At 41.5% G+C, this 26227-nt stretch overlaps 1 protein-coding gene across 2 annotated transcripts in view; it reads left to right on the top strand.

Moving 5' to 3' along the window:
• The window catches only part of TAPT1 (transmembrane anterior posterior transformation 1), a 68414-nt gene that overhangs the window by 19722 nt on the left and 22465 nt on the right, over positions 1–26227 (top strand). For both annotated transcript variants that reach the window (XM_047090498.1, XM_047090499.1), the window contains exons 3-8: positions 7259–7377; positions 18388–18550; positions 20986–21121; positions 22423–22520; positions 22700–22769; positions 24020–24100. In XM_047090498.1, the coding sequence (XP_046946454.1) occupies positions 7259–7377; positions 18388–18550; positions 20986–21121; positions 22423–22520; positions 22700–22769; positions 24020–24100 (667 nt within the window). The remainder of the gene's footprint in view (positions 1–7258; positions 7378–18387; positions 18551–20985; positions 21122–22422; positions 22521–22699; positions 22770–24019; positions 24101–26227) is intronic.

Here is a 26227-nt window from a genome sequence, read left to right as displayed (position 1 = left end):
AACGTGTCCTTCCTAATGACCTTCTATCCCCAGTGTAGAATTAAGCCAGATACGGTCTCTGCTCTTGCAGGAGGATACCCAGAGCTCTATAAATTGTGAGACCAGGGAAGAAAAGGGAAACACCGCTCCCCATTTTCCTCCTTTCCAGCTAACAGTCCAGGCCAGCCACCCTCCACCTGCGGGTGCCGTGCGGTGGTTGTGGTGGAGGAGATGGTGTTCCGAATTGCCACAAGGTGGTTTGTGTCACTCAGAGAGGCGTATTCCAGAATGTGCTATTTTAGTGTTAGCCATAGAAGTTTATTTACTTTGCAATTTAAAAAGGAAGGCAGGAGATTTTTGTCAAAAGGGGACAGATTCTAAAAAGGTTAAGAAACCGTGCTCCATTCTCCATGGAGATTGGCACTTCTATTTACTTCTTTTGAGGTGAGTATTTTTCAAACGATGAAGGGCAATAGTAGTAGGTTGAAAACGAACGTGGGAAGAGCTGGTTGTATAAGTTTTCACTAGCATGTGGCGGTTTGTTGACCAATACATAGTGTTACAGAATCTCTGCCATTTTGTAGTTTTCTTAACACTCAAGTTGAGATCTTAAAAACTCTGTTAAATCTTTTTTTTTTTTTTTTTAGGAAAATTTGTATAAGGCCAAATCCAGTAGCAAGGTTGAGTCTGGAAGGATGAGTAACAGGGGTCATTAATAGAAGCAGTGCTTCCGTTTTCAAAGTTGGGTGTTCTGCAGATGGACTGAAGTCTGGCCCTGCCTCTCCTGCTCACAGACCAGGCCAGCTCCCGAGTCTCAGCACAGACCAGGGGGTGAGGGTGGTGGTTCTCGCCTCTCAGAGCAGAGCGGGGCGTGGACTGAGGCCCCGTGCATAGAACCCAGATGCACCGCACAGTACCGGGAGAAGGCTTCCGAAGTCCTTCCAGACAGGAGCTCCTGCGAGACAGAAAGGCCAGCTAACATTTCTGTCCATTGATTATGTCTACTTACAGGTTTTTTATTCTGCAGACTTGTAAGAGCTACCTCATTAATCAAGCAGATTATTTCAAAATCTATTTCCATGTAAATTTTAATAAGTCTCTACTTTGCGAATGAATTTTAAGAGATATTTTCAAATTGGGGCACCTGGGTGGCTCAGTCGGTTCAGTGTCTGACTCTTGGTTTCAGCTCAGGTCATGATCTCACGGTTCATGAGTTCTAGCCCCACGTTGGGCTCCGCGCTGACAGCACGGAGCCTGCTTGGGATTCTCTCCTTCTCTCTCTCTGTCCTTCCCCTGCTTGCTCTGTCTGCCTCTCTCAAATTTAAGTAAGCTTTTAAAAAAAAAAAGATCTTTTCAAAGTGAATATCTGCAATTTGTCTCAGTGCTTTTCATTCATTTTTGTACAAAGAGCTTCCCAGCTTACCCCGAAACTCTCTGCCAAACTACCTGTAGCCACTTTGAACTGTCTTCACTGCCCCGTGTCTGTCCATGAAGGGAACTGAGTTCCAATCAGCCTGTCCCTGTAGGTACCTGTGTTTTCAGAGAGTGCATTACCATCCTTCAGCGGGTTGGGAATTCAGGGAGACCAGTACTGCGTTATAAAAGGGAAGTAGAAGATATCAACCTGTATCTTATGGAATAAAAGTGAATCTTACTTTGACAAAACTTTTCTTTTGGGTTTTTGCGTTATATGAATATGTGTGTAGTGAATCATAACAGTGTTTCTATTGGTGGATCCTGGTCAGAGTTTGATTGCTCTTCTTTGGGCAATTTGCTCCTTTACAAGACTTGACTTTTTTTTTTAAGACCGACCTTAAAATAGTGGTCATATATTTGATTCAGCTATCACAGTCTCTGCCACATGAGAGCTGTTCAATATTTGTTTGATTAAGAGGAGAGGAGGAATAACTCAAAGAATGTTAGCCCTGAGCATGTTTCACACAAGACCATGTATAGCGTTTTGTCTTCTTTCCCTGGGCAAATGCACAGAATGGAAAAGCAAAAGCCAAAAAAAAAAAAAAAAAAAAAAAAAAAAAAAATTCCAGTGTCTGATTTCTTCTCGGAATATTGTCATCATGCTTTGGTTCTTTGCCATATTTTCATTTTCTGCTCTTTGTTATTTATGTAGTGGTCAGTGTGAAGAGGTGATGTATTCATTCTAAGGGCTGCCCTGTAAAGGTGAGATGGGTATGAAATGAGATCCAAATCCACAAGACGGTAAAGCGTGCTGAGCCTGGGGTGGCGGTGCTGCAGAGGGCGAGGACGACGGAGAAATGGGTGAGCCCAGCGAGGGTCCAGTGCACAAGGCATGACTCCTAGCTGGTGGGACAGATTTGCACCCGGGCTGTAAAAAGAGGCCCAGTCAGAAAGCCTTGTGCTGTTTAATTTCAGTTAGAACCTAGTGGGTTTTTTTTTTGTTGTTTTGTTTTTTGTTTTGTTTTGTTTTGAGTCTACAAGTGGCATTTAAAGGAGGGCAGGATGCTTTTGTGTTTCTCAAAAGGGAAACAGAGCGTGGTATATGACACCGATTCCACTACAGTCATACCTTGGATATTTCGGAGGGATTTTCGTTAGGCGTTGCTTCAGACTGCTTGATCACTCTGGGTCCAAAGAGAAAGGAAATCGGAAGGGCCTATTTTACCAAGATGCCATGCAAAGTAACTGAAGGTGTGAAAGTACACATCATTCCCTTCCTAATATATACCACACCCACAGCTTTTAATTCTTAGTAACGTGTTTTCAAAGTTAGCTATAAATCTCAATACATGAAATTTATTTGCCTTTTATAAGTTCGATTCATTAAATGTCTTATTTGCATTTTTTAATGACACTAGGTAAGTTAGCAGAAGAAAAGTTAGCACAAAGAAAACGGTGTTAATCCGTAGGTCTAGTGAAAACAGGGCGTAAGTTCTTTTGGCTCTGCTCAAACTGCTTCGACCAGAGCGTGTAGGGCCTTGGGTCAGGACGACTCGGGCTTGAACGCCAGTTCTTTTTACTCTGACCCGCAGCCTTGGGCGAGCATTCAGCTTCCAGAACTGGGGTTTCCTCAAGTGTCCAGTAGGGATGGTAATAACTACCTCAAAGAGCTGTCAGGAGGATGAAGTAGCAGGCTCTTACCACTGTGGCTGGCCGGTGTGAGCACGGGTGACGTTGCTGTCCAGCCCCCCCCAAACTCCGGAGTGGCCGCGTGAATTAGCTGAGAAATACCCATGCGGTGAGTGTCCCGCGGGGCTCCAGGCTCACGCTGCACCTCGCATGCTGGCTTTACCTCCTTCGAGAATGAATGGTTTTAGGATCACATCCTGTTTATTAGGAAGTTTTCTCGTAAGGAATTTAAAAGAATCTTTGCTCTCTGAGAAAGTGCAACCTCCAAACAGCAGGGACAGTAGTTGAGTCCACTCTCCCACATTTCCAAACCCTGAAAGGCATTTGTGTTGCTTTTCTTGTGCATTGTGTGTTCTCACTACATGAGTACTTTCTCCCCACCCAGCTGAAATTTCCTTAGACCGCAGCCACTTGCCCTCCTTCCATTTTTCTGTTGCAGTCTGTTTATGTCAACAGCTCCAGACAGTCCACGGTTAGCATGCTGTGTGACATTATTGCTTGCCCGCTTGGTTTGCTGGGCTGGTTTAAAATGCAAAGAGAGGGGCACCTGGGTGGCTCAGCCGGCTAAAGGTCCGACTTCAGCTCAGGTCATGATCTCGCAGTTCCTGGGTTCAAGCCCCACATCAGGCTCTGTGCTGACAGCTCAGAGCCTGAACCCTGCTTCAGATTCTGTGTTCCCTCTCTGTCTGCCCCTCTTCTGCTCGTGCTCTCTCTCTCTCAAAAATAAATAAACATTAAAATATATAAACAAACAAAACAAAATAAAATCCAAAGAGAAAGGCCAGTAGACGTCTGATACTCTTGCTCACCATGAACGATTGTGAATACTAATTCCTCTAAGCCAGAGAGAGGTGGCTGCACTTTTTTTATTTTTTAATTTTTTTTATTAGTTTTCTTTATTTTTGAGAGGCTGAGAGAGAGAGACAGAGTGCATGTGGGGGAGGGGCAGAGAGAGAGGGAGACATAGAATCTGAAGCAGGCTCCAGGCCCTGAGCTGTCAGCACAGAGCCCGAGGCGGGGCCCGAGCTCACAAACCGTGAGATCAAGACCTGAGCCACCCAGGCGCCCCTAGGTGACTGCACTTTTATTCTTTAAGAGAAAGTTACAGTCTTCATAATTTCTTTCCTCCTCTGTGCCCTTGCTCTGCTTCCTCCCTCTGGAAACTTCTTCCCCCTCCCCTCCCCGCCCTGACTTCTGCCCAGTGTATCCTCTCCATGTGGCAGTAGCCCTCATCTTCTCACACGTCTTTAAGGGTCTCCCCTGGAGTGTTTCCTACATCTCCCCAAGTTGGTTCCGCCATTCTCTCTCCCGGGCTCCCCTGTTCCTAGTAAACTTGGTTCTGTTGTAGCAGCAGTCTCTGTGGGTGTCTGTGTGCTAAAATTGAATAAGTGTAGTGAGGGCAGAAATCGTATCCTGGTGTCACGCGTGGCGGGCTGAGCTCGTTACGTGGCCTATATTCACAGCTTAGTGGGTGTTGGATGAATGAGTAACGTGCTCCTCCCCAGTGTAAGGTCACGAGAAAGACGACCACTTAGTCTCCTGCCCAGCGTGCCGTCTCCTGAGTTGCATGCACACCGAAATTACCTTCTGGGATGTGCAGGCTTCTAGTAGTTTCTGCCTTTGGAGGGCAACCAACGGTCCACCAGGAAACAGAGAAAGCCTTCTTGGCGACGAGAGAGCAGTAAATAAGGGCCACGAGCTTTACGTGGACCGTGCTCAGTCTCCTACAACACTCCTTTGCACGTGAAACAAGGAAGCAGATGCAGGTCAGTGCTGGCAGACAGGACACCTGACGGACCAGCTGCCACGGAGGGAACCCTGGAACGTGGTTCGCAGCACATGACTCGGTCCTCCCCTTGGTGTTGGTAGTGAGCCTACATTGTTTTAAAAAAACAGAACAGCTGTTAGGGTGTCTGTATTCTGATTAAGAAACCTCGTCCGTATATGTATATATTCTTTTGAGACATTTTGCTAAACATTAATGTGTCCTTTCTTCTTTTAAAGGTTTGCTAGGGCTTCTTTACGAGAGCACCACAGACCTGGGTGGGGGGTGCTTAAACAACAGGAATTTTATTTCCCCACAGTTCTAGAGGCTAGAAGTCGAGGTCAGGGTGTGTGTCCACAGGGTGCATTTCTTCTGAGGCCTCTGTCCTTGGCTTACAAAATGATGTCTTCTCCCTGTGTATTTGTATCATCTTTCCTCTGTCTGTGTCTGTGTCCAGATTTCCGCATCTAATAAGGACACCAGTCATACCGGATCAGGACTCACTGTAATGACTTTATGTTAACTGAATTACCTCTTTAAATATAAAGAACCTGCCTCCAAACATGGTCACCCTCTGAGGTCCTGGGCGTTAGGGCTTCAACATAGGCATTTGGGGAGGACACAGTTCTGCCCATAACATTGTGAATTTTAAACTACTTAATGTATTTACATAGGATAGTCCATTACCTCAGGTTTCATGGAGTGTTAACGTGTGAGGACATTGGGATCTCACCGTGCTTGTGTGTCAGACCCAGAAAGTCACCGCCCCTACAAGAGCAGAGTTTGGTCTCCTAGGTGTGGCTGCTTCTCCAAGCCATCAAAAAACTCCACCTTCCTACAAAATATGTCATGCGTTTAACAGGACAAATGCATAACATTACTAAAAAATAGGAAGGATGTGGCAAGGGAACAAGAAAGAGGAAGAGGTGCAAACGTTAGTAGCTACTCCTCCAATTAAGAATAATGCCTTCTATGGGGCGCCTGGGTGGCGCAGTCGGTTAAGCGTCCGACTTCAGCCAGGTCACGATCTCGCGGTCCGTGAGTTCAAGCCCCGCGTCAGGCTCGGGGCTGATGGCTCGGAGCCTGGAGCCTGTTTCCGATTCTGTGTCTCCCTCTCTCTCTGCACCTCCCCCGTTCATGCTCTGTCTCTCTCTGTCCCAAAAATAAATAAAAACGTTGAAAAAAAATTTAAAAAAAAAAAGAATAATGCCTTCTAGGGCGCCTAGGTGGTTCAGTCAGTTGTGTCCGACTTCAGCTCAGGTCGTGATCTTGTGGTTCGTGAATTCGAGCCCCGTGTCGGGCTCTGTGCTGACAGCTCGGAGCCTGGAGCCTGCTTGGGATTCTGTGTCTCCCTCTCTCTCTCTGCCCCTCCCCCCACTCGTGCTCTATCTCTGTCTCTCAGAATAAATAAATGTTAAAAAAAAAAAAGAAAGAATAGTGCCTTCTGGGACACCTGGGTGGCTCAGTCAGTTAAGCATCTGACTCTTGATCTAGGCTCAGGGCATGATCTTACAGTTCATGGGATCGGGCCCCACGTGGGGCTCTATGCTGGCATCGAGGTGCCTGCTTGGGATTTTGTCTCCCCACCTCTGTGCCCCTCCCCCTCTTGTGCTGTTAGTCCCTCTCTCTCAAAATAAATTAAAAAAGCTTAAAAATATAATGCCTTCTAAGTACAACAAATTTGAGTGCATGTGAAATTGTGTTAGAGTTAGTAATCCCTTTACACATTTGTGACATAAAGACAGTATTTTAGGGGCACCTGGGTGGCTCAGTTGGTGAAGTGTCCTACTTCGGCTCAGGTCATAATCTCACAGTCCGTGAGTTTGAGCTGTCAGCATGGAGCCCACCTCGGATCCTGTGTCCCCACCCTCCCTCTGCCCCGCTCCCACTTGCACTCAATCTTCCTCAAAAATAAACATAAAAAAAAAAAAAACAAAAAAACACAGTGTTTGAGCCCAGTATATGTCCTAGTCTTTCCCCATCCACGAAGCACTCTGATAAACAGGAGACAGCAAAATCAGAAAGAGTAAAGTTAAAGACTTTATCTGAAAGATTTTCAACAGTATCTTTAAAGTCTGAAGAGGTGCACATCAGGTGTTTCATAGTCATGGTCGGAGCAGATTGTCTTTTGAGTAATTGACTTCTCCAGGTGGTACACCAAAGGTTCTGTGGGGAGAACTACAAACTTGCACTTTGAAAAGGGATTCATCATTAAATGTGGCACATGTACAATGATTAACTTGTTATTCGCATAGCTGAGTTATGAGTACCGAATCTCCGACCGAGTTTAGAAATTCCTCATTTGAAATTTTCATCTACAGTTGTTTAGAGAATATTTATGTTTTGTTTTTGTTTTTTGTTTTTTTTTTTTTTTGTTTGTTTGTTTTCTTCTCTCCTTTTAAAATCCAGCTCATGGTTTTTGGAATCTTTCTGTGCCTGGATGCATTTCTGTATGTGTTCACCCTGCTTCCTTTAAGAGTTTTCCTGGCACTATTCAGGCTCTTCACTCTGCCTTGCTATGGCTTAAGGTAAGTTTAAGATCGTGAGCTATTTTAAATGTTTAAATTATTTTTGCTACTTATAAAAGTGGTATTTTACTACTTGTAGTTGTTAAAGTAAATAATCACTTGGATAGATTTTGCAGAATAGGGATAATTGATACAGTTTTCATTTATACTTTGGCCCTTAATGCATTAACTAATTCTGTTTGTCTTATTAATGAATATTATATAATGTGTTTATATAATATTTGTACTTTTTTCGTGCACGCTTTTTTTCCAAATGGTTTTGAACTAGAAATTTGCTTCGGCTCGTGCAGTAATAATAACGCAGATGGCTACATTGGAGAGTGGGAAGGCCTGGGGGCTGAGAGCCAAGGACCTTGTGGCCACTGTTGCTACCTTGTCCAGTACCTTTGGGTTCTTGAAGTCCCTTGACCTCCTGGGCATCATTTGTAGGGTGAGAACTGGGTTCCGGGCTGGCAGTTACCAGGATCTCCTCGGGAGCTCTTACTTCAGGGCTTCCTCATCCTCTCATTTAAGAATCACTGTCTTAGTGGCTGTGGAGCCTTAGTTGCTGACTCCTGTTGATTCTCCCTCCAATTTGTGAGGGGGCGGAGCTCTCGGAGAGCATTGTCCTAGTGGGAAAGCGCAGCCCAGCCCAACGTTGATTAATTGGTGAGATGTGGGGAACTAGCTTCTCTGTTCTCTAAGCCTGTTTCCACATCACGGTAGAAAGGGGCTGTTGAGAGCCCAGCATCTTTTACCACAAAGATTGGGAGGCATACAGAGAATACCCAGCATGATGCCTGGTTCATAGTAGATCAGAACAAATACTAGTTTCTTTCCTTTCTTCTTTACCAAAACTAGGAACAGTCAGATGAAAATGTTAAGCTTACATGGATCTTAATGCTTTATTGAGGTTAGAAGTTTGGGTTTTACAGATTTCTCTTTTTGTACAGATACACCAACATGTCTCCACTCTATGGAGTCGTTCTCTATAACATCATTTTACGGTTCTTAGCAGAGTTGCCCAAGTGACATTTCTCACATGGATCCCTTTTCTAAACACATTTCATTCTGAAAAAGTTTTAAGACACTGAAATGGACAATAATAATAAACTTCATTTAACTATAAATTAGGTAGTGATTCCATGATATATAAAAATATGATTAATAAAATTATCAGTAACTTAACCATGGAAGCTGAGGTACAAAATTAATGGTCGATATACAGAATTGTGTGTTGATTTTTTTTTTAATGTCTAAAGTCATAGAAGATTTTCTTTTAAAGTAGTAAATGGGCATATACTTCATACTTAGTAAGCACTGAATAACACATGTAGTCCGTTTAGAAATGAACCTTAATCAGTTTCAATCAGGAAGAAATCATTCCAGTATAAGTGGGAAGAATTTATTGGTCATGATGACCATGTTGTGGAAAGAGTAAAAATTCTTTGCCACATTACATGGAGTAAAACAATGATAAAAATTAAGATCGCATCACTGTTCTATGTGATGCTTGACATTCTGTAACCCTACCTACCAGAACGAGAGAATTGTGTTACAAATGGAAGATTCTTTTTAGAAATTTGATCATCAGCTTTCAGAATTCAGGTTCATTCTTTACACCTTTGGGAGAATTTTTAATGCTTCATTCTTATTAGCAAACCTTTTTGAAGACATTTATAGCATGGTATTTTAACATCAGCAAAGCCTAATCTCATATAGCTTTTTTCCTTTTATCACTATCGGGGGCTCAGTAAAATTATGGTTGTTTTAGTTTTCAGAAGACCAGAAAAAAGTATCTAATGAAACATTACTGAATATAAGTCTTCATATGGACCGCATAGCCAGGATGGACACATAGAAATTCAGATAGAGCCAGGTGAAGCTACCTGACATAAAATAACTAATGCCATGTAGAGATGTTCACGTCTACACTGTGAGCTGAATTAGCTTTTTAGTTTTTCTCTGATCAGCAATGTGAGGGAAGTTCGTGTTCCAGCCATCTTTAAGTGAATGGCTTTCAAAGACATAGTGTGTTCCGTATGGCCGTTGGCATGTGATGAGATAAAACAGTAGAGGGAAATACAACTTAAAGACTCTCTTCCTTCTAGAGTGGGTCCTTCCTCGGGTATGTTAGCACACAGTGGAGGCTCACGGAATGAGTGGCAGTGGAGATTTGTCAGTGTTTTCCCGAAGGCCTTTTTTAGGTTCTGTTTGAAGACCCATCTTGTTATTGTGCAGGCATCTAGAACTGTGTCATTTCTAGTGTTTCTTGTCACTTGGGGGAAGCAGGACACCAAAATAGCACGAGAGTAGTCTTTCAGTGTGTGTTCTGGAAACTAAAAGAGGTGTTGCAGAGAGCTGGCACATTTTCGTTCCTCTCCTCCCGTTGGCTTTGTTGTGAGTGGCTGATGGTCCCTGGAGCCGACCTTTACTAGATATTTGAAGATTTTTCTTAGCACATAAAGTAGAGATGATTGCTTTTGTGTATTACTTTAAAATACTTTCAGTGTAAATTAATTTGAGTAACATTTCAAAATCAAATAAAAAGTGTTCTATTTTCAAGGTTTTAGAGCTAAAATGACACTAGAGGGCAGCGCGTTACCCTACATGCATGACTCCGTTAAGTTTCCCAGTGCAAACCCTTGCTATTTCTGCAATGTGGACCAACTAAAAAATTACATTTGATGCTCTCTCTAATAAATATTATATACATGTATACATATATATGTAACTAACGTGAAATGCAGTTAAAATGGTGTAATAGAACTTCAGCAACTTTCAGTGTTCTGTGTGAATGTAGGCCAGATTACACAGAATATGAAAATACTGCCTTACTGTCTTAGTACCTTAAGTATGCCTTATCCAAATTGAGTAGTTTGTACTTCCATTAGCGTGCATTCCAATTTATATTCTCTTGGAACAATTTAGAAAACAGTGTCTTTTGGGGCATTATTTTTAAAAGCACCAAAGTTGAAGTGTTTAAAACTTGAGCTAGGATAAGAAAAGTACATTAACAAAGCTATTGTTAATATTATGCCTAAGACCTCTTTAATTTTTGAAGAATAGAAAAATACATTTGTTTTTACAGAATTACTATTTAGAAATAGCCAAATTCTGCCTTCTCATACGTTTTCTTCCAACATTCTCTACTTCCATTAAAGGTTGATTTGTCTTCACCAGTAGCTGTGTTATGTTCCAACTTTTTCAGCAAGCAAAAAGTGCTCTTTCCTTCAGTCTGACTTTATTTTTCAAAGGGATAAAAGGAAATTCAAAAGACCAATAAAGAATTCGATTGTGGGTTTTTTTCTGTTCCCTTATTCTTATATTCCTATATGTCAGTCTCTTCTCTCTCAGAAAGTTGCTGTCTTCCTAGTCTCTTAGTTCTGTTGAATTCTTCCCCCACAAAGCGGGGAGAAGGATATTTGTCAGGGTAATCAGGATGCTGACATGAACACAGTGACTTTGTGGTCTCCAGTACTGTTTCCAGATCACGTCAGTAGTTGTGTAACGTTGTTGCCTTCTTTCCATATTGGAGATCAGTGTGTGTGCCTCCTCCGCTTGCAGAGCTTATCTCCGGCAGCGCTTGTGAGATGCTTTTGAAAGCTGACAGCCTCCCGGATTTTCTGCTTTAGAAATTTCCTCTTTGAACCGATTCCTAAATATTCTGTAAACCTCCCATGGTTTTTGGTTTGGGTTTGCTTTTTGCCTCTACTGACATCTCAGTACACGAGGACTCTGCCCTTCACTCCGGCTGAGGGCCAGGGCCATTCTCCACGCCCTCAAGAAAACCCAGCCTTCATTGCGATGTCCCCACTAGCTGGCATTTTGCCAGCTTTTGACCCTGTTAAAACATTGTTCATTTTGAGAAGTTGGCAGGGTAATTATCTTGACTTGGTGGGTGTGTTTGTGTTGCCTACAAAGGAGGCACTGCTTCCATAAAAAGTATAGTGATCTCAGGAATACTTATTTGACAACTTTTTGCTAATGAATTAACAATCTTGAAAATTTTTTTGCCCCCAAATGTTTTGTTGGAGACTAAAATAAAAGAAAGACATCTAGATTATTTAAAAAAATTTTTTTTAATGTTTATTTATTTTTGAGCGAGAGAGAAAGAGCACGAGCTGGGGAGGGGCAGAGAGAGAGGGAAACACAGAATCCCAAGCAGGCTCCAGGCTCTGAGCTGTCAGCACAGAGCCCGACGTGGGGCTCGAACTCCTGAATCGTGCGTGAGATCGTGACCTGAGCCAAAGGCAGAAGGTTAACTGACTGAGCCACCCAGGTGCCCCAGACATCCAGATTATTTAAAAGCAGATTCCTAGGTTTCTTCCCTTTTGATTGATTATGCGAACTATCTGTTTCTTGGAAGAATGGAAGTATTTCATTTTTTAGAAAAGTGGACTGCTCTATATTATGCAAAAGGGGTATCAGACCTCATTTTTCCAAATTTACTTCTAGAGTAAATATAGAATAACCAATTGTGGAAGTGTTTTTAATTTACCTGACATTGTTAAGAATCCTCTTTCCTTCTCAAACTTGTGACTTCATTTTGTGTTTTAGAATTCTCCATAACATTTGAGCTAAAGTTGAGGGAGATGATAGAGAAAAACCATGCTCTCTGGTGCCAAGAACTGATTGGTATTTTTGAAAACTTTGCTAAACCATTTTAGACGGCAGTAAGTATAGAGTAGGCTTAGGTGATAAATGCCAGGGTGTTTTTCTTGTATTATCAGAACTAATAAAATATGTGCAAGCAAATTTCCCGGCCGCACTTCGGTTTTAGACAGAACTCTTACTTGAGGTTTCATGGACTTTTTTGTTTTTAAGAGGCAATAGTGTCTTTTTCCTCGGAGAGTTTATCCCCTAGGAAGGCATTCGTCTCTCAGAAGAATTACGAATATCAAATGCTTGAGGGTTTCTTAAGCTGTTGGGTTTCCTCTATAAGCCTTACCTCCTTCAAGATAATTCACCCCAAATTCACTTCACAGACACACACGCACGCGCGCGCACACACACACACACACACACACACACAGGACTTTTCTCTTCTTAGGCCTGAGCCTCAATTTTGCCCTGAATGGTTAATCTACCCCCTACAGCACATGGAGGGAGAGCTCTTGGTAGCTCTGTCTGGGGAAACAAGTATGTTTGTGATTTCCTCTTATCAGGGTTGATCTGCGTGGCTGATGTGTCGAGAGCAGTGTACTTGTTTAATTAGAGAGTCCTCTTAAATCGGGTTTGTTGTCCCATCTCCTCACCATGGCACTCTGAGTAGTGTAGCGACATGACAACCTTCTCTCTCTCTTTCTCTCTCGTAAATCAGACCCAAGGGAGGAGCACTTTCACTTCCTTTATAGAATGGAATGTGGTGTCACAGGGACTCCTTGTGGTGAGTAAACCCTGATTTTTCCTTCTCTACTCTTGGCCAAATTGACATCAGTGCAAACGAATATTAATTATAACGGAAACGACAAAAACGGCATAGGCAGACGTAAACATTTGAAGATGGCCACCTGAAGAAAACATGGTTCCCTGTCCTTTATCGGTCCTAAAGCTCTGTCCACATTTTTGCAGGCTTTGACCATGATCTCACCCAACATAGAAAAATCACCAGTAAAATGATCTTTAATTACACTCGTTCAGACTTGACAGCAATACTTTCTCCTCGATGCCACAGCAGTCAGCTGAGCTGCTTAGCCACTTCCATCTAAACAGTTTTTGTTTTGCATTATTCCAAATAGTGAACATAGCTTTATTAAACGAGTTGGGTTTTCTCCTAGGGAAGTATTTTGAAACCCAAGGAAAGACTTATAATCATTCACTTTCAGCATTTAGTCATTATTTTCCTACTGTATGTCAAGAGAACTTAAGATTTAAAATACTGTTTCGTAATTAAGGAAAATATCTTTTTTAAATAAAAGAAAAATTTTTAATGTTTATTTATTTTTGAGAGAGAGAGACACAGAACGCGAGCAGGGGAGGGGCAGAGAGAGAGAGAGGGAAACACAGAATCCGAAGCAGGCTCCAGGCTCTGAGCTGTCAGCACAGAGCCCGAAGTGAGGCTTGAACCCACGAACTGCGAGATCATGACCTGAACCAAAGTCGGAGGCTTAACCAACTGAGCCACCCAGGCGCCCCAAGGAAAATATCTTAATCGCAATACTGTGTTTGAATTTACTTCTAAATTATAAAGGGACTTCTTTTTTAAAAATGGGAACCATATAATATTTTACATTTTTTAAAAATTTTGCATTCTTTTAGTTATACTACAAACAGTTGAAGCGTTCAGAGAGAAAGAAAGAAAGATTCAGTCTATGTATTTTATAATGAAATATCTCGTGCTGATAGCTCGACACCTTTCTACACCAATTTGAAAATCAACCAGGCAGGGATTATCCCATTTTTCTTGCTCATTTGTGTTACCTTTTCTTTTTTCTTGATCTTTCTGTATGCTACCAGTTTTTACTTTAGTCTCAGCACGTTCCCTTCTGCCATGGAGCAGAAGGAAGAAGCCTACCTAGAGCATCTTTGTCCACCACCTTGTTCGGTTCCCATGAATCTCTGAGCCCTTTGAAGCAACGGCAGTGCTTCCATAGGCAATTGCGCATGTCCAGTGGAAGCGTCTGAATGAGTAAAAGGTGAAATTTAGAAATGAGAAAATATGGTTTCTGTATGAGTGGCTTGACATGAAAATTTTAAAAATATTTTAAGTTCTGTTGAGTATCTTGTTTAATGTTACTCGTCTTGCAGTAACTCACAACCAAGCCTATACTTTAGTGGGTTTTTCACTTTGTCGAACAGCTTCCTCCGCTTATTTATGTGTTCGTGTAGGATTTTTAGCATTTGCCAAATGGATTGCCAGTAACTACCACTTCACAGACATTTATAATGGAGAACATGAACCTGAAAGTATTGTTTGAAAGCCCATTCCAAGTTGATTGGCAAGGCTATGGATAAGCTGCTTTTGGAGTTGGAAATGCTTATCAGATAGTCGTCTAAAAATATCTTGATGGAGAAGGAAACCTATATTGGGACTGGTTCAAGTTCTTTTAATACTGTGAACTTATTTTGAGGTTAGGTCTTTGCTTACTCAGAGATGCTGTGATAGATAAAGATACCTTTTAAGATGCCACCTTAGAAATAATTTTAATTTTTGCAATTTTCCTTTTTTACTAACAGGGATATTTATCTGAAAATAAGAGTCTGTTTCTTAGGAGGTCTGTTACTTTTATTCTTTATTTAAATGATACTCCTTCATTTTGAAAATCAAAGTTCTCTCTGGAGCAACCACTTATGATACTAGCAGTGGATATTTTCACCAGAGCAGAGAGCACACAGAAAGCAGTGGGTCCGGTGAAATATGGTCCTGTTTTTTTTCTCTTTTTAGAAATAACAAAAATGATGGATATATTTGCTGTTTAGCACAAAATTTTTCCAAATGAGATGTCAGGACAGTGATAAGTAATATAGAATTAAATTATTATGCTGAAAGAGAAAGGGTACCATTTTGTTGATTTATAAGTTCTTTTAAAGAAAAGTCTAGAATGCTAATAGAGACTACCATGGTAGTAGAGAACACGCCTTCTGGAGCCAGACTGCCAAGGTTCAAATCCCTGCTCCTCCATTGCTTGACTAGTAACTGTCCAGCTGTGGGCACATTCTTGACTGTACTTTGCCTCATTTGTAAGACTGAGGTGGTGATAGTACCTTGCCCACAGGATTATTGTGAACACGGAAATGAGTATATTCCAAGTGCCTAGAACAGTGCCTGCCGCATAGTAACTGAACTGTCATATAAGGTGTTTCTACAACTTTTCTGTCGTTTTTACAACCTGGTTTAATCCTAGGCAAGATAAAGCTAAATTAAAGTTGTTTATGCTTAGTTGTGAGTTATAATCATCTTTGTTCAAAATGTGTCATATTGTGTTATTTTGGGATACATTTTTCCCATGTTTGGTAGCTCTGATTCCCGACAATGACTTGTAATTAGTGATAGTATTCCTTCATAGATATACCAACACATTGGTCCTTTGTTGTAAATGTTTATGAAGACACATAATTGGGTGTGTGTGTGTGTGTGTGTGTGTGTGTGTGTGTGTGTGTGTAAAAGCCCTTTGTCTCTTAAATAAAATTACTTTGGCTGAGATCACTTAACTAAGTAGATGTCAATCTATTACCGAAAGCTCTAAGTATAGTTTTCTTAGTTTAATTAGTAATCAAAATCACCTTGGTAATTACTGCAACTTAATTAATACTGCCCTACTTTTGGTATCTATCATTTTCTTTAATTCATAAAACATGACCTATAGTTTCTAAATACAGAGACCCACGGCTCTTGGCGATTTGTGATAGTCAGCATATGCAGAGCCGCACCTGCGCTTCTGGGGAAGCATTGGGAAGTGAACTCCGTACCATTGCCGGTTTGTCCCCTGGCTGTCGCAGGGGAGGCAGTCACACATAGGCCACCTATTCAAACTCTCCTCATTGCTTGAATTAAAAACATGTTTAGTTCCACCTCTCAACAAATGTAATGCCTCTTCTGTTTTTAATCTTGTGGAAGTAGGGGCAGGGAATTGCCTTGATAATCGAATAGGCCTTGACAGAGATCTGTGTTCTGGGCTGGGTGCTTGGGAGATGGGCCGCGATGAGAAACAGCCAGACTCCACGTGGGGGAGAGGAACGGCACTGGAGAAAAGAGTCAGGGGGAGAGGGAAATGATGATAGATCTTCATCAGCTTTGTCCTTGAAGCAATTTTGCCCAAAACTTCAGCTGCTAAGAATAATTTCCCTTGGCGTGTCAGTTTGTAGCGCTGGTCTCAAGACCTACAGTCTGACACAGGCAAATTCTGACCTGTCTCCCCAGTTAGACTCCCTGCTTCAGTTCGGTGTCTTCCCATCTACTTGGAAACCTTTGTAGTCCTCGTTCTCATAGAATTTGCCTCTTTTCAGGACTTTTGCAGTATCCCGTGTTCTGTGAACAGATCGAATTCATATCTGGCTGAAAATCACGTGTGGTGTGCATTATAGGAAATAAGAATGAGGTCCTGTATCAACTGCTCGTGGAGCTGATCCCGCAAACCTCATTTGTAAAATGATGTTTCGCTGTTTGTGTAAAACAGCGTTTCAGGTAACAGTTGGGAAGGCTTGCGGATTCCTTGCTGATCTCTGCGAGACTCTGTGAAAGAAAAGAGCCCCTGATCCGAGTGGGGACAGTGGTTGGGAAGGAGCCTCAGAATAGGTCAGCAGGCAACACCGAATGTACGGAGACCTTAGAAGGTCGAGGGCCAGCTGGAAAAGGAGCCGACCCCTTAGGCTGGTGCTAGAATGTTGTCACTGGGGCGGAAATGAAGAGATTCTGTAACTCCTGAAGAAAGTACTCAGGGCTTTTGTTGATGACACTGGGCAGAACAGCTGTGTGAACAGGAGGGAGAGCATTTCCTGTCGTGAGGAATTCGCCTGCGGACACAGAGCCGCTTCCGTTCCTGTCACGGGAATTTCATAGCCACTGAAAGAAATCTTAAATTTCCTCTTTTCTGTGTGTGTGTGTGCGTGTGTGTGTGTTTTCCCTTGTGATTTAGTGAGATGATTCCATGCACAATTTAGGTTTAGCTCTTTATGCTGTGATCTCAGAAGTGTAGGGGAGGAAACTTTTTCTTTTTTCCTTTCTAGACTCTTTGGCTGATCCAATAATTAACCTGCCATAAAACAGACTAACAGGAGAAAAATTTGATTTCATATGTACAGGAGCTTATAAAAATATTTGAGACTCAAAGAAGTGACCAAGCAGAAAGCTTTTATGCCTTTAAGACAAAGAAAGAGTAAATTTGTGAAGAATTAACAAGATCCAGGTGTTCAGGCTTGGGGTAGCAAGTTAATGAAGAAGTGACTAAGGGTTGCTTATACAGCCTTCTCAGCACTGGATTTCTTATCTCTGGTGATCAGGATGCCTTCTACGTCACTCCGGGTGCAGGGAGGGTGCCATTCATGGGGGAATTTATCTCCTGCTTTCAAGGGGACAGAAGAGGTCAGAGTGTCCTTGTATCAGCTGTTTCTTCAGTCACTTTAATTCAAAATAATATGCCACATTGGCATACTTGGGGGTGGATTGCCTTGAACCCCATCTGAAGTAAACAATGATTCTGCCCATATTAATTAGTAAAACAATTTGCAACTTAGGTCAAGCGAGTAAGAAAAAGATACGAGGGGAGAATTCACAGAAATGTAAATAACTTAAATATATAAAGAAATGCACTTTTCCATTGGGAAAAATCAATGGCCACTACGCTAGATGCCATTTTTCAGCAATGGGATTGGCAGAGATCCGGAAGTTGATCTATCCCTGGATTGATGCACTTGGGCTACAGGCTTCCTCATAAGCCACTAGTGGATATGAAAATTGGTACAGCCATCAGAGAGGGCAGTTCTGCTGCTTCTGTCCAGGGAACATGCCCTTCAAGTCCAATTTTAGGAGTTTATCCTGCAGATATACATTAATATATGAGACATGACATGTACATGGCGTCACGGTTTGTGGTTGCAGAAGACTGGACATTTGCCAGTGGTGTCCGGTAAATTACGGCACCTCCACACAATGGACCATGACGCCATCATGGAAGTATGAACTCCTTGCGAAGAGACATGGAGAAGCCTTCTATGCTATAAATAAAAAGTGCCGAGGGCTACCATTGTACCGCAGGGGCTGAGCCAGCGGGCCGCAGGGCTTTGAGGTGAAAGTCTTGTGTCGAAATCATGGAAATCCATTGCTTCAAAGTACTTTATCAGCAGATGCCCGCCCTCTGTGTTTGCTTGTTAAGAGGGCCCACTTCTAATAGTAATTCTGGTTTCACATCTTTATATTTTGTACTCGACAGAAAACTTCACACTGCTGAACAGTCAGTAGAATTTGTTAGTTCTTAAAATATCAACGTAATTCTCATTTTTATTTTTGTATGCCAGTGCATGTTCAGTAAAGATTATTTCGAGAACACATAAAATAAAACTCATGTTTTTATTACTTCTTATGCATTTCAGGGACAGACGTTTGCTTCAGCCTGCTCAGGTGTGTGACATCCTGAAGGGTGTCATTTTGGTAATCTGCTATTTCATGATGCACTACGTTGACTACTCCATGATGTATCACCTGATAAGGGGGCAGTCAGTCATCAAGCTGTACATCATCTACAATATGCTCGAGGTGAGTTAGGGCACTCACACGGTCGGTCTAGCTTCCCAGACCGTGACAGGCTTGGCTGATGCACAGACTTGGGGCCTTCTGATATGGAATACTTGTCCGCCGACTCTAGTATTAGGACTGTTGTTGGCCTTGATGTTTATAGAGTCACTTAGAGACCTTGTTAAAAATACAGGTTCTGATTAAGTGGTTCTGGTCTGAGGCTGGAGAATCTCATCCTGGCGAGATGGTGCCCACTGCTGGTCCTGGGTCCCCAGGGCGTGTATTGTCCTCAGGTGGGAGAGAAGGGTGCCTGCTGCCTGGAGTTTAGTCAGAACCCCCATGAGAATATAAGTTGTCAGTTGTTAGGGAAATTTGTTTGCAAATTCATTGGAAACCCACGTACACTTTTCACTGGACCTTTAAAAATTATGGAAAAATGATAGGATTATATGTGTTTGCTATAATAGATTTATATTTTAACGTGCTTTGGAAGTTTTTCATAGAGCAAGCAAACAGAAGTTTCCCAATTTCTCCAAGTACTTAATATTTTTAATACAATATATTTCACTTTAAAGCAGTCAACCTATGAAAATCTGCTTTCATACAAAAATAAGCAGCTACACAAAGCAAAAAAAAAAAAAAAAAAAAGGCTTCGCTTTAATAAATTCTTAGTAAGTAAGCTACCCTAGGTGATACAGTAAAACTTTTGAGATTCAAATGCATTTTCCTATACTACTTTTCAGGGACACAAGTAAAGTCTCCTTACCTTTTAAGTGAGCCAAGAAAGGACTTTCCCTACTGAGTTGGGCAGATGGAGTGGTGTGGGGACTGCCGGCCTGTCTGCTCTGAGACTGCATTGCTGTGGTGGAGGAGGGTTCTCCGTATCGTCACGGAAGCCATGGAACTCTGGCCGGTCCTGGTTACTCCTCAATTCGTTGACCAACATGACTTAAAACCACACCCAGCTTCCTGATTCTAGGCTCGTTGCCTGTGCTCTCGTTTCGGTCCCACCAAGCAGGATGCAGATGGTGGGAGTGGGTTTTTGAGGCAGAGTAGCCGCCCCACTCTCCCCTCCCTCTCACCTACAGAAAAGCCCGGGCTCATCTCCTTCCTTCTGCCGCGTGAGTGGCTCTTCCTGCCAGTAGCCTACTAGTTCCCTTCCCTGCCTTCCCTCATAGGGGATTGTAGGTGCCGAGGGCTTCTACCTACCCCCAAACGTAATGCGCCCCCTAGTATACGAAGCCCTCTACGGGGAGGCCTCAGTACTATTATTCGCGAATAGGCCTTAAGGAAAAGGGTCCGTAAATTGCTGATCAGAACGGCTGAAACACATACTCACTTTGCAGACTACGGTTGACGACGTGGCTTCAGCACAGTGGACAGGAGTCCAGACTCTCATCTAGAGATAAACCGTCTCTGACCGAATCCTGCTTCTTCACTTACTGCCTTGCTGTCCTGAACTTGGCTGCAGGTTGCCGAGTGTCTGTAACTCTTACTGTCTCACCAGTGAACCGCTGGTGCTAGCGGAATTAGGAACGTTCAGTGAGGCAGTACGTAGGGCTTAGCATGGTGCCACACGTGTGTTGAGACTCCCCGAACGGTGGGTAGCTCTTATGTCTTCCTTTAGCAAATATTTAATCAACAATTTCTGCATGCCAGGCACTGCCTTTAGACTCTAAAAATCCAGAGGTGAGCAAAGCCTGTTCTCATGGAGCTTATATTCTGCAGGTGGAAAAAAGACCATAAACAAGAAGATACTAGGAAATGATAAATACCGTGGTGAAAAAGAACAGAGTGATGGGGTAGAGACTGTGGGAGCCCAAGGCTGATGATCTGGGTGTGGATGCACATGACAGCTGAAGCCTGAATGACCTATGCCCTCCTTTTTTTGTTTGTTTCTTTTGTTTTTAATTTCAGTGTGCTTCCGGTTATTTATCATCCTATATTCATAGAGATCAGTCCCTGAAAATGTTTTTAGGAAGTAAATCTGCATATTATATACTATGTAACTAATCCAAAACAAATTACAGCTACCATTGTTTACAAATATTATATTTGTCAAATTATATATTTGTCCTAAAGGATTTAAGTTCAGACCCTGAATCCGAATTTAGAGAATTAAAACTGGAGGACCCATGATTTTCATGTGCCTCTCCCTTTTATCTTTGCCCCATGTAAGACACTCCTTGTTATAAATATAGATAATGAGTCTAAGTGTACAAGAATTTGAGCACTCACTGTATGTGAGAGAATAAAGAAACACCCCTGCATAAGTAAACAAAGATCTCTGTTCTTTTATAGCTTGCCTTCCAGCAGTATTTAAAAATCCCAACTCAGTTGGGATTGAGTTGCATCTGAGTTATAGTAACATACTTCGGTGGAATATTAAGAAACACGTTGCAGGGAAAAAAAAAAAAAAGAAAAGGAAACACCTTGCCAATAATTTTTCTCCTCAGGTAGCAGATCGTCTGTTTTCATCATTTGGACAAGATATATTAGATGCTCTCTACTGGACAGCAACAGAACCTAAAGAAAGAAAAAGAGCCCATATCGGAGTGATTCCTCACTTTTTCATGGCCGTTCTCTATGTCTGTATCCTTTAAACTTACTGGAAATTTCAAGTCAGTGCATATTGTACATCATTGTATTTGGTTAGCTGCTTCTCAGATTTAAAGGGGGAGGAGTGTGTATCCTGAAGATTAGTGTGAAATGTCTGCTTTCTTTTGATAAATTGGCTGTAGTAGTGATTATAAATTAAAGAGACTTGTGTATGCTTGCTCCCTTTAACTGGGAAAAAACAGCTCTCGTCTCAGTGTAACTGATTATATGGAAGAACTTGAGAATGAAGGGTTTATATTTATACATACTTTATGTGATCTGTATAACTTTCATACCCACACTGGAATTGTGTGGAAGTTATCTTTAAGCCTGTGAATTCTTTGTTAAATCCTAGGGCTTAAAATGTATACGGCTCATCTAGAGGTAGAATTTGAAATTGGTTGAGAGGAATTTTGGAGGTTTTATCTCCTCTGTTCCCCACACCCCATCTTAAAGCTTTTCTTTTGAGGAGCAAAGGCTTTACTAGATAAACTTTGTGTGCGCGTGCGTGTTTACCCATACGTACATTTGTACACACTCGTGAGCAGCTGCACTTCAGTTCCACGTGGGGTCAGGGCTCCTTCACGGGAGTTGTACTGTCTCTGAAAGAGTGAGACTTGAAAGGATTGGATTAACACTTGGAAAATGAAGGGACTAAGTGGGAAGATTTCTGTAGCATAAAAGTTTGTTCCAAGTATAGGAAGTAAAACAGCTACTCTTTTCATGTAAACGAACTAGTCCAAGTGTAATACAGATATCATGCCTGCAACTTGTGGATGTTTTCAAAAATGACATGTAAAGAATCTTCATTATTAGACATTTCTTATTATCTTACAGTCCCCATCCCCTGCAGAACTACAGAGGTGAATTGCTTCCAGACTTTTACTTTGTGTGCTTTTCTGTTTACAAGGCAAATAAGCTAAGTCTCTTTTCTCAGTATTTATCATAATTTATTCCATATATTTAACAAACTGTTTTCAAGGCCTGTTTGCCAGGCCTTGTGCCAAATACCAGAAATCCAGAAAGAACCAGGCAACCATCTTCCAGGACTCAATGGTCCAAGTGAATGGATGTGCAGAGGCTCATTTCTGCTTTCGTTTCACATGGGGTCCCGTACGTCTTACCTGTCAAATTCGTATCACCTATAGCTAATAAGAAAACAGCATGAACACAAGACTGGATTTAGAAAGCATAACCATGCCCCCCTCCCACATTGTTCACTTTCAAAACTGTATAGTTGTATCTATTGACATGACGTGAAAACGGGCTTTTTCCTTGATGTCACTCCCCACTAGTTTTGCATGCAATTCTCATCATGGTTCAAGCAACCACTCTCAACGTGGCTTTTAACTCACACAACAAGTCACTGCTCACCATCATGATGTCTAATAATGTAAGTATGAGGTTTCATTTTACATTTTTGAGGTCATACGGCACTTTAGTGGTAATATTCTGGGTGGGACAAAGTTATTTTTTTTCATGTTATCTACTCTCCAGGAAGTTTTATATGTAGCATGTCCATTTTTTCATCTATTATCATGATAAAAGTCATGTTTTTGTTTACTATTGCAGTTTGTTGAAATTAAAGGAAGTGTTTTCAAGAAGTTTGAAAAGAACAATCTTTTTCAAATGTCTAATAGCGGTACGTACTCTTGGCTTCTACAGGCAGCTTATGCAGTATTGTTTTGCAATTCATTCTGAAACTGGGGTGTCACATTGCCTCCAGGTTACGGTTTCCTATACTTAAGCTCTGCTTTCTCTTACTCCCTCAACATCTGCACCGAGTTTTCTATTCTCTAGGTTATTGTAATCTCAAGATATTTAACATGGTAAAGGGTAAAGAATGGCATAGCACCTTACAATACTTTCAGAGTTTCCTCTTCATCCAGAAATTTCTTTGTAACAGATGATATTCCCTTTTAGAGATGTGGAAACTAACACAGAAACTAATTTGACTTCCCCAAGGTCACCCACACGGACGCTAAGAGCAGAGTTATGACGTAACCCTCAGATTGTCTCTCTGTTCTCAGCTTTTTCAGTTATGCCTTACTGCCTCCTTACTACCTAGAGAAGCCTGAAGGCACAACATCTATCCCTGGAATTATCTTTCATAGTTATGAAAATCAAAGGAGCATAGTGGCTTGGATATCAAAGTATAGCCCAGGGAACCCTGGAGGGGTATTCCTGAGACCCTGGAAGAGAGTTCACAAGTCAAGACTGTCTCATCAAAATATGAATATGTGATTTATCTCTCACCACATTGACATTTTCACTTTGGTAAAAAATGGAGTTGAAAAAGCCCTAAGGAGATGCCACTGCACACACCCCAGAGTGGCTGCTCCTGTGGTGTGACAGTGCCGAATGTTGGCAGGACATGGAGTGACGGGCATTCTCAGGATTTGGTAGTGTGAGTGGAAGACGTTACGATTCCTCTGCAAAAACTTCTGGCAGTTTCTGATACATTGAAGTATTTGCCTGTCGTGCAACTCAGCAGTGAGAACACATTTTCACAAAAGACTTGTACCAGAAATATGGCGGCTTTATTCATAGCAGCCAGAGGCTGGAAACAACCCAAATGTCCATCAGCAAGAAAGCAGATAAACAAATGGTAGTTGAGCCATTCTGTGAAACCTTCCTCAGGTATTAAAAAGAAAAAAAACACTGATCTGTTCAACCATATACAAAACTGGAATTTCCATACTAGAATTAAGTCAGTGAAAGATGTAAATGCCTTACCAATGTAGCATCATCCTATATATAAAATAGTGTATTTATTTTGCAGACATTTGTACATAATAATACTTTGATCACATTCCAACTAAAAGAAAATTATACATGCACTATATTACTATTATTTATATGCAGTGCAGTATTTATGTTAATTTTTTTCAGATATTAAGGAACGATTCACGAATTATGTGCTTTTGCTAATTGTGTGTCTAAGAAACATGGAGCAGTTTTCTTGGAATCCAGGTATGTAACTCAACGAATATAGTGCCTTCGAATTTTACTCTTGAACCAAAAATCATTCTTTTGCGTGAAATAAGATGAATATTGCAGAGAGCTTCAAAAACATCAGCCATTCAACTCCTCGGGTATTGAAAATACCTGTTTCAGTAGGAGGGATTGAGTATGTTCTCTGAGGTGTGCCAGGATGCCGCATCACGGGAAGCAGTCTTCGGCCGGCATTCCCGCTTAATCTCACGGCGTCTCTAGAGCGGTGGACTTGGTGGTGAGCAGACCCTGCTGGGCGGACCCTGCTGGGCACTGCAGCCTCTTTTTTTATTTATTTAACGTGCTGGAGTTATCTAAACATAGCTCTTTTCCATTTACAGGGTTCACCAGAAAAACTTTTGTTCTTTATTAACATTTGTCTCTTACTCATTCACTGCCTATTAATCGGCATTTTGAATATGGATAAATTGAAGAAATATAATGTAAGGCAGTAAATTTGGTTACTTATACACCTTAAATCAGGGTTAACAGGAAGTTGTGAAAATTCTATGAATTTTGGGGGTACCTGCGTATCTCGGTCAGTTGAGCATCCGACTCTTGATTTCGGCTCAGGTCATAATCCCAGGGTTGTGGATGGAGACTCATGTCAGGCTCTGCACTGGGTGTGGAGCCTGCCTAAAATTCTCACTCTCAGAGGGGAGTGAATAGAAGCCAGAGACAAAGGAGTGGTGCGCGATTGCTGATCGGGGAGAACAGACTTTTGATACTAGAGACTGAGTAGCTGGGTGACGCCATTTTCACCCCATCTGCACATGCGCATACACACCTACAAGTGCCACGACATCCACCTCAGTAGGCTAAGCAGCACCATCTACAGCGCCGTTACACTAAGCCCCACCCAACTGAGCCACCCTTGCTCTTCAGGAACACCATTAGTCTCTCCACCTGCTTAGTTTATGGACTATAAAGTGCTTCAGAGTTTGACTTCTAGGGGAAAATGTTGTAATTTCAGTCGTATTGCAGTCTGTTCACTAGTATTCAATTTACTTTTTTTCTTTTTTGTTGCTTCTTGAATACAGAGAGAGAAAAAACTTATTTTCAAGTTTTTAAAATATTTTTCTTTAATTTTTTCTATATTTTTTATTTATAAATTTTTCAAATTCTGTTTTACTTCCATCGTTTCATTTTATTCTGTTTCACTGTATGCATTTTTCAAATTTTCAAACGTTTTCCTTTTTTCTTTTTTTTTTTTTTTTGTTACCTTTTTTCTTTAATCTGTCAAGCTCTTTTCAACAACCAGACCAAAACACACCTAGGATCTAGCATCATTCATTTGATTTTTTGTGTGTGTTGTTTTTAATTTTTTTATTTTAATTTTTTTTACCTTCTTAATTCCTTTTCTTTCTCCAAAATGACAAAATGAAGGAATTCACCCTGAAAGAAATAGCAGGAAGAAACGACCACCCAGGGACTTAATCAACACAGATATAAGCAAGATGTCTGAACCAGAATTTAGAATCACGATAATAAGAATACTAGCTGGGGTTGAAAATAGATAAGAATCCCTTTCTGAGGAGATAAAAGAAGTAAAACCTAGTCAGGATGAAATAAAAAATGTTGTAATGAGCTGCAATCTTGAATGGATGCCATGGCAGCAAGGATGGATGAAGCAGAGCAGAGACTCAGCAATATAGAGGACAAATTTATGGAGAAAAATGAAGAAAAAAAGAGAGACTAAGGCAAAAGAGCACAATTTAAGAATTAGAGAAATCAGTGACTCATTAAAAAGGAACAACATCAGAATCATAGGGGTCCCAGAAGAGGAAGAGAGAGCAATAGGGGCAGAACGGTTTTGTGAGCAAATCATAGCGGAAAACTTTCCTAACCTGGGGAAAGACACAGACATCAAAACTCAGGAAGCACAGAGGACTCCCATTAGATTCAACAAAAACTGACCATCAATAAGACATACCATAGTCAAATTCACAAAATACTCAGGCAGGGAGAGAATCATGAAAGCAGCAAGGGAAAAAAAGTCCTTATCATACGAGGGAAGACAGATCAGGTTTGCAGCAGACCTATCCACAGAAACTTGGCAGGCCAGAAAGGAGTGTCAGGATATATTCAATGTGCTGAATCAGAAAA

This window comes from Lynx rufus, unplaced genomic scaffold (genome assembly GCF_022079265.1).
Source record: "Lynx rufus isolate CCGP_SWC_20201006 ecotype Redwood Valley unplaced genomic scaffold, mLynRuf1.p SCAF_3, whole genome shotgun sequence".
Lineage (NCBI taxonomy): Eukaryota > Metazoa > Chordata > Mammalia > Carnivora > Felidae > Lynx > Lynx rufus.
This window is presented reverse-complemented; position numbering and strand designations above follow the sequence as displayed.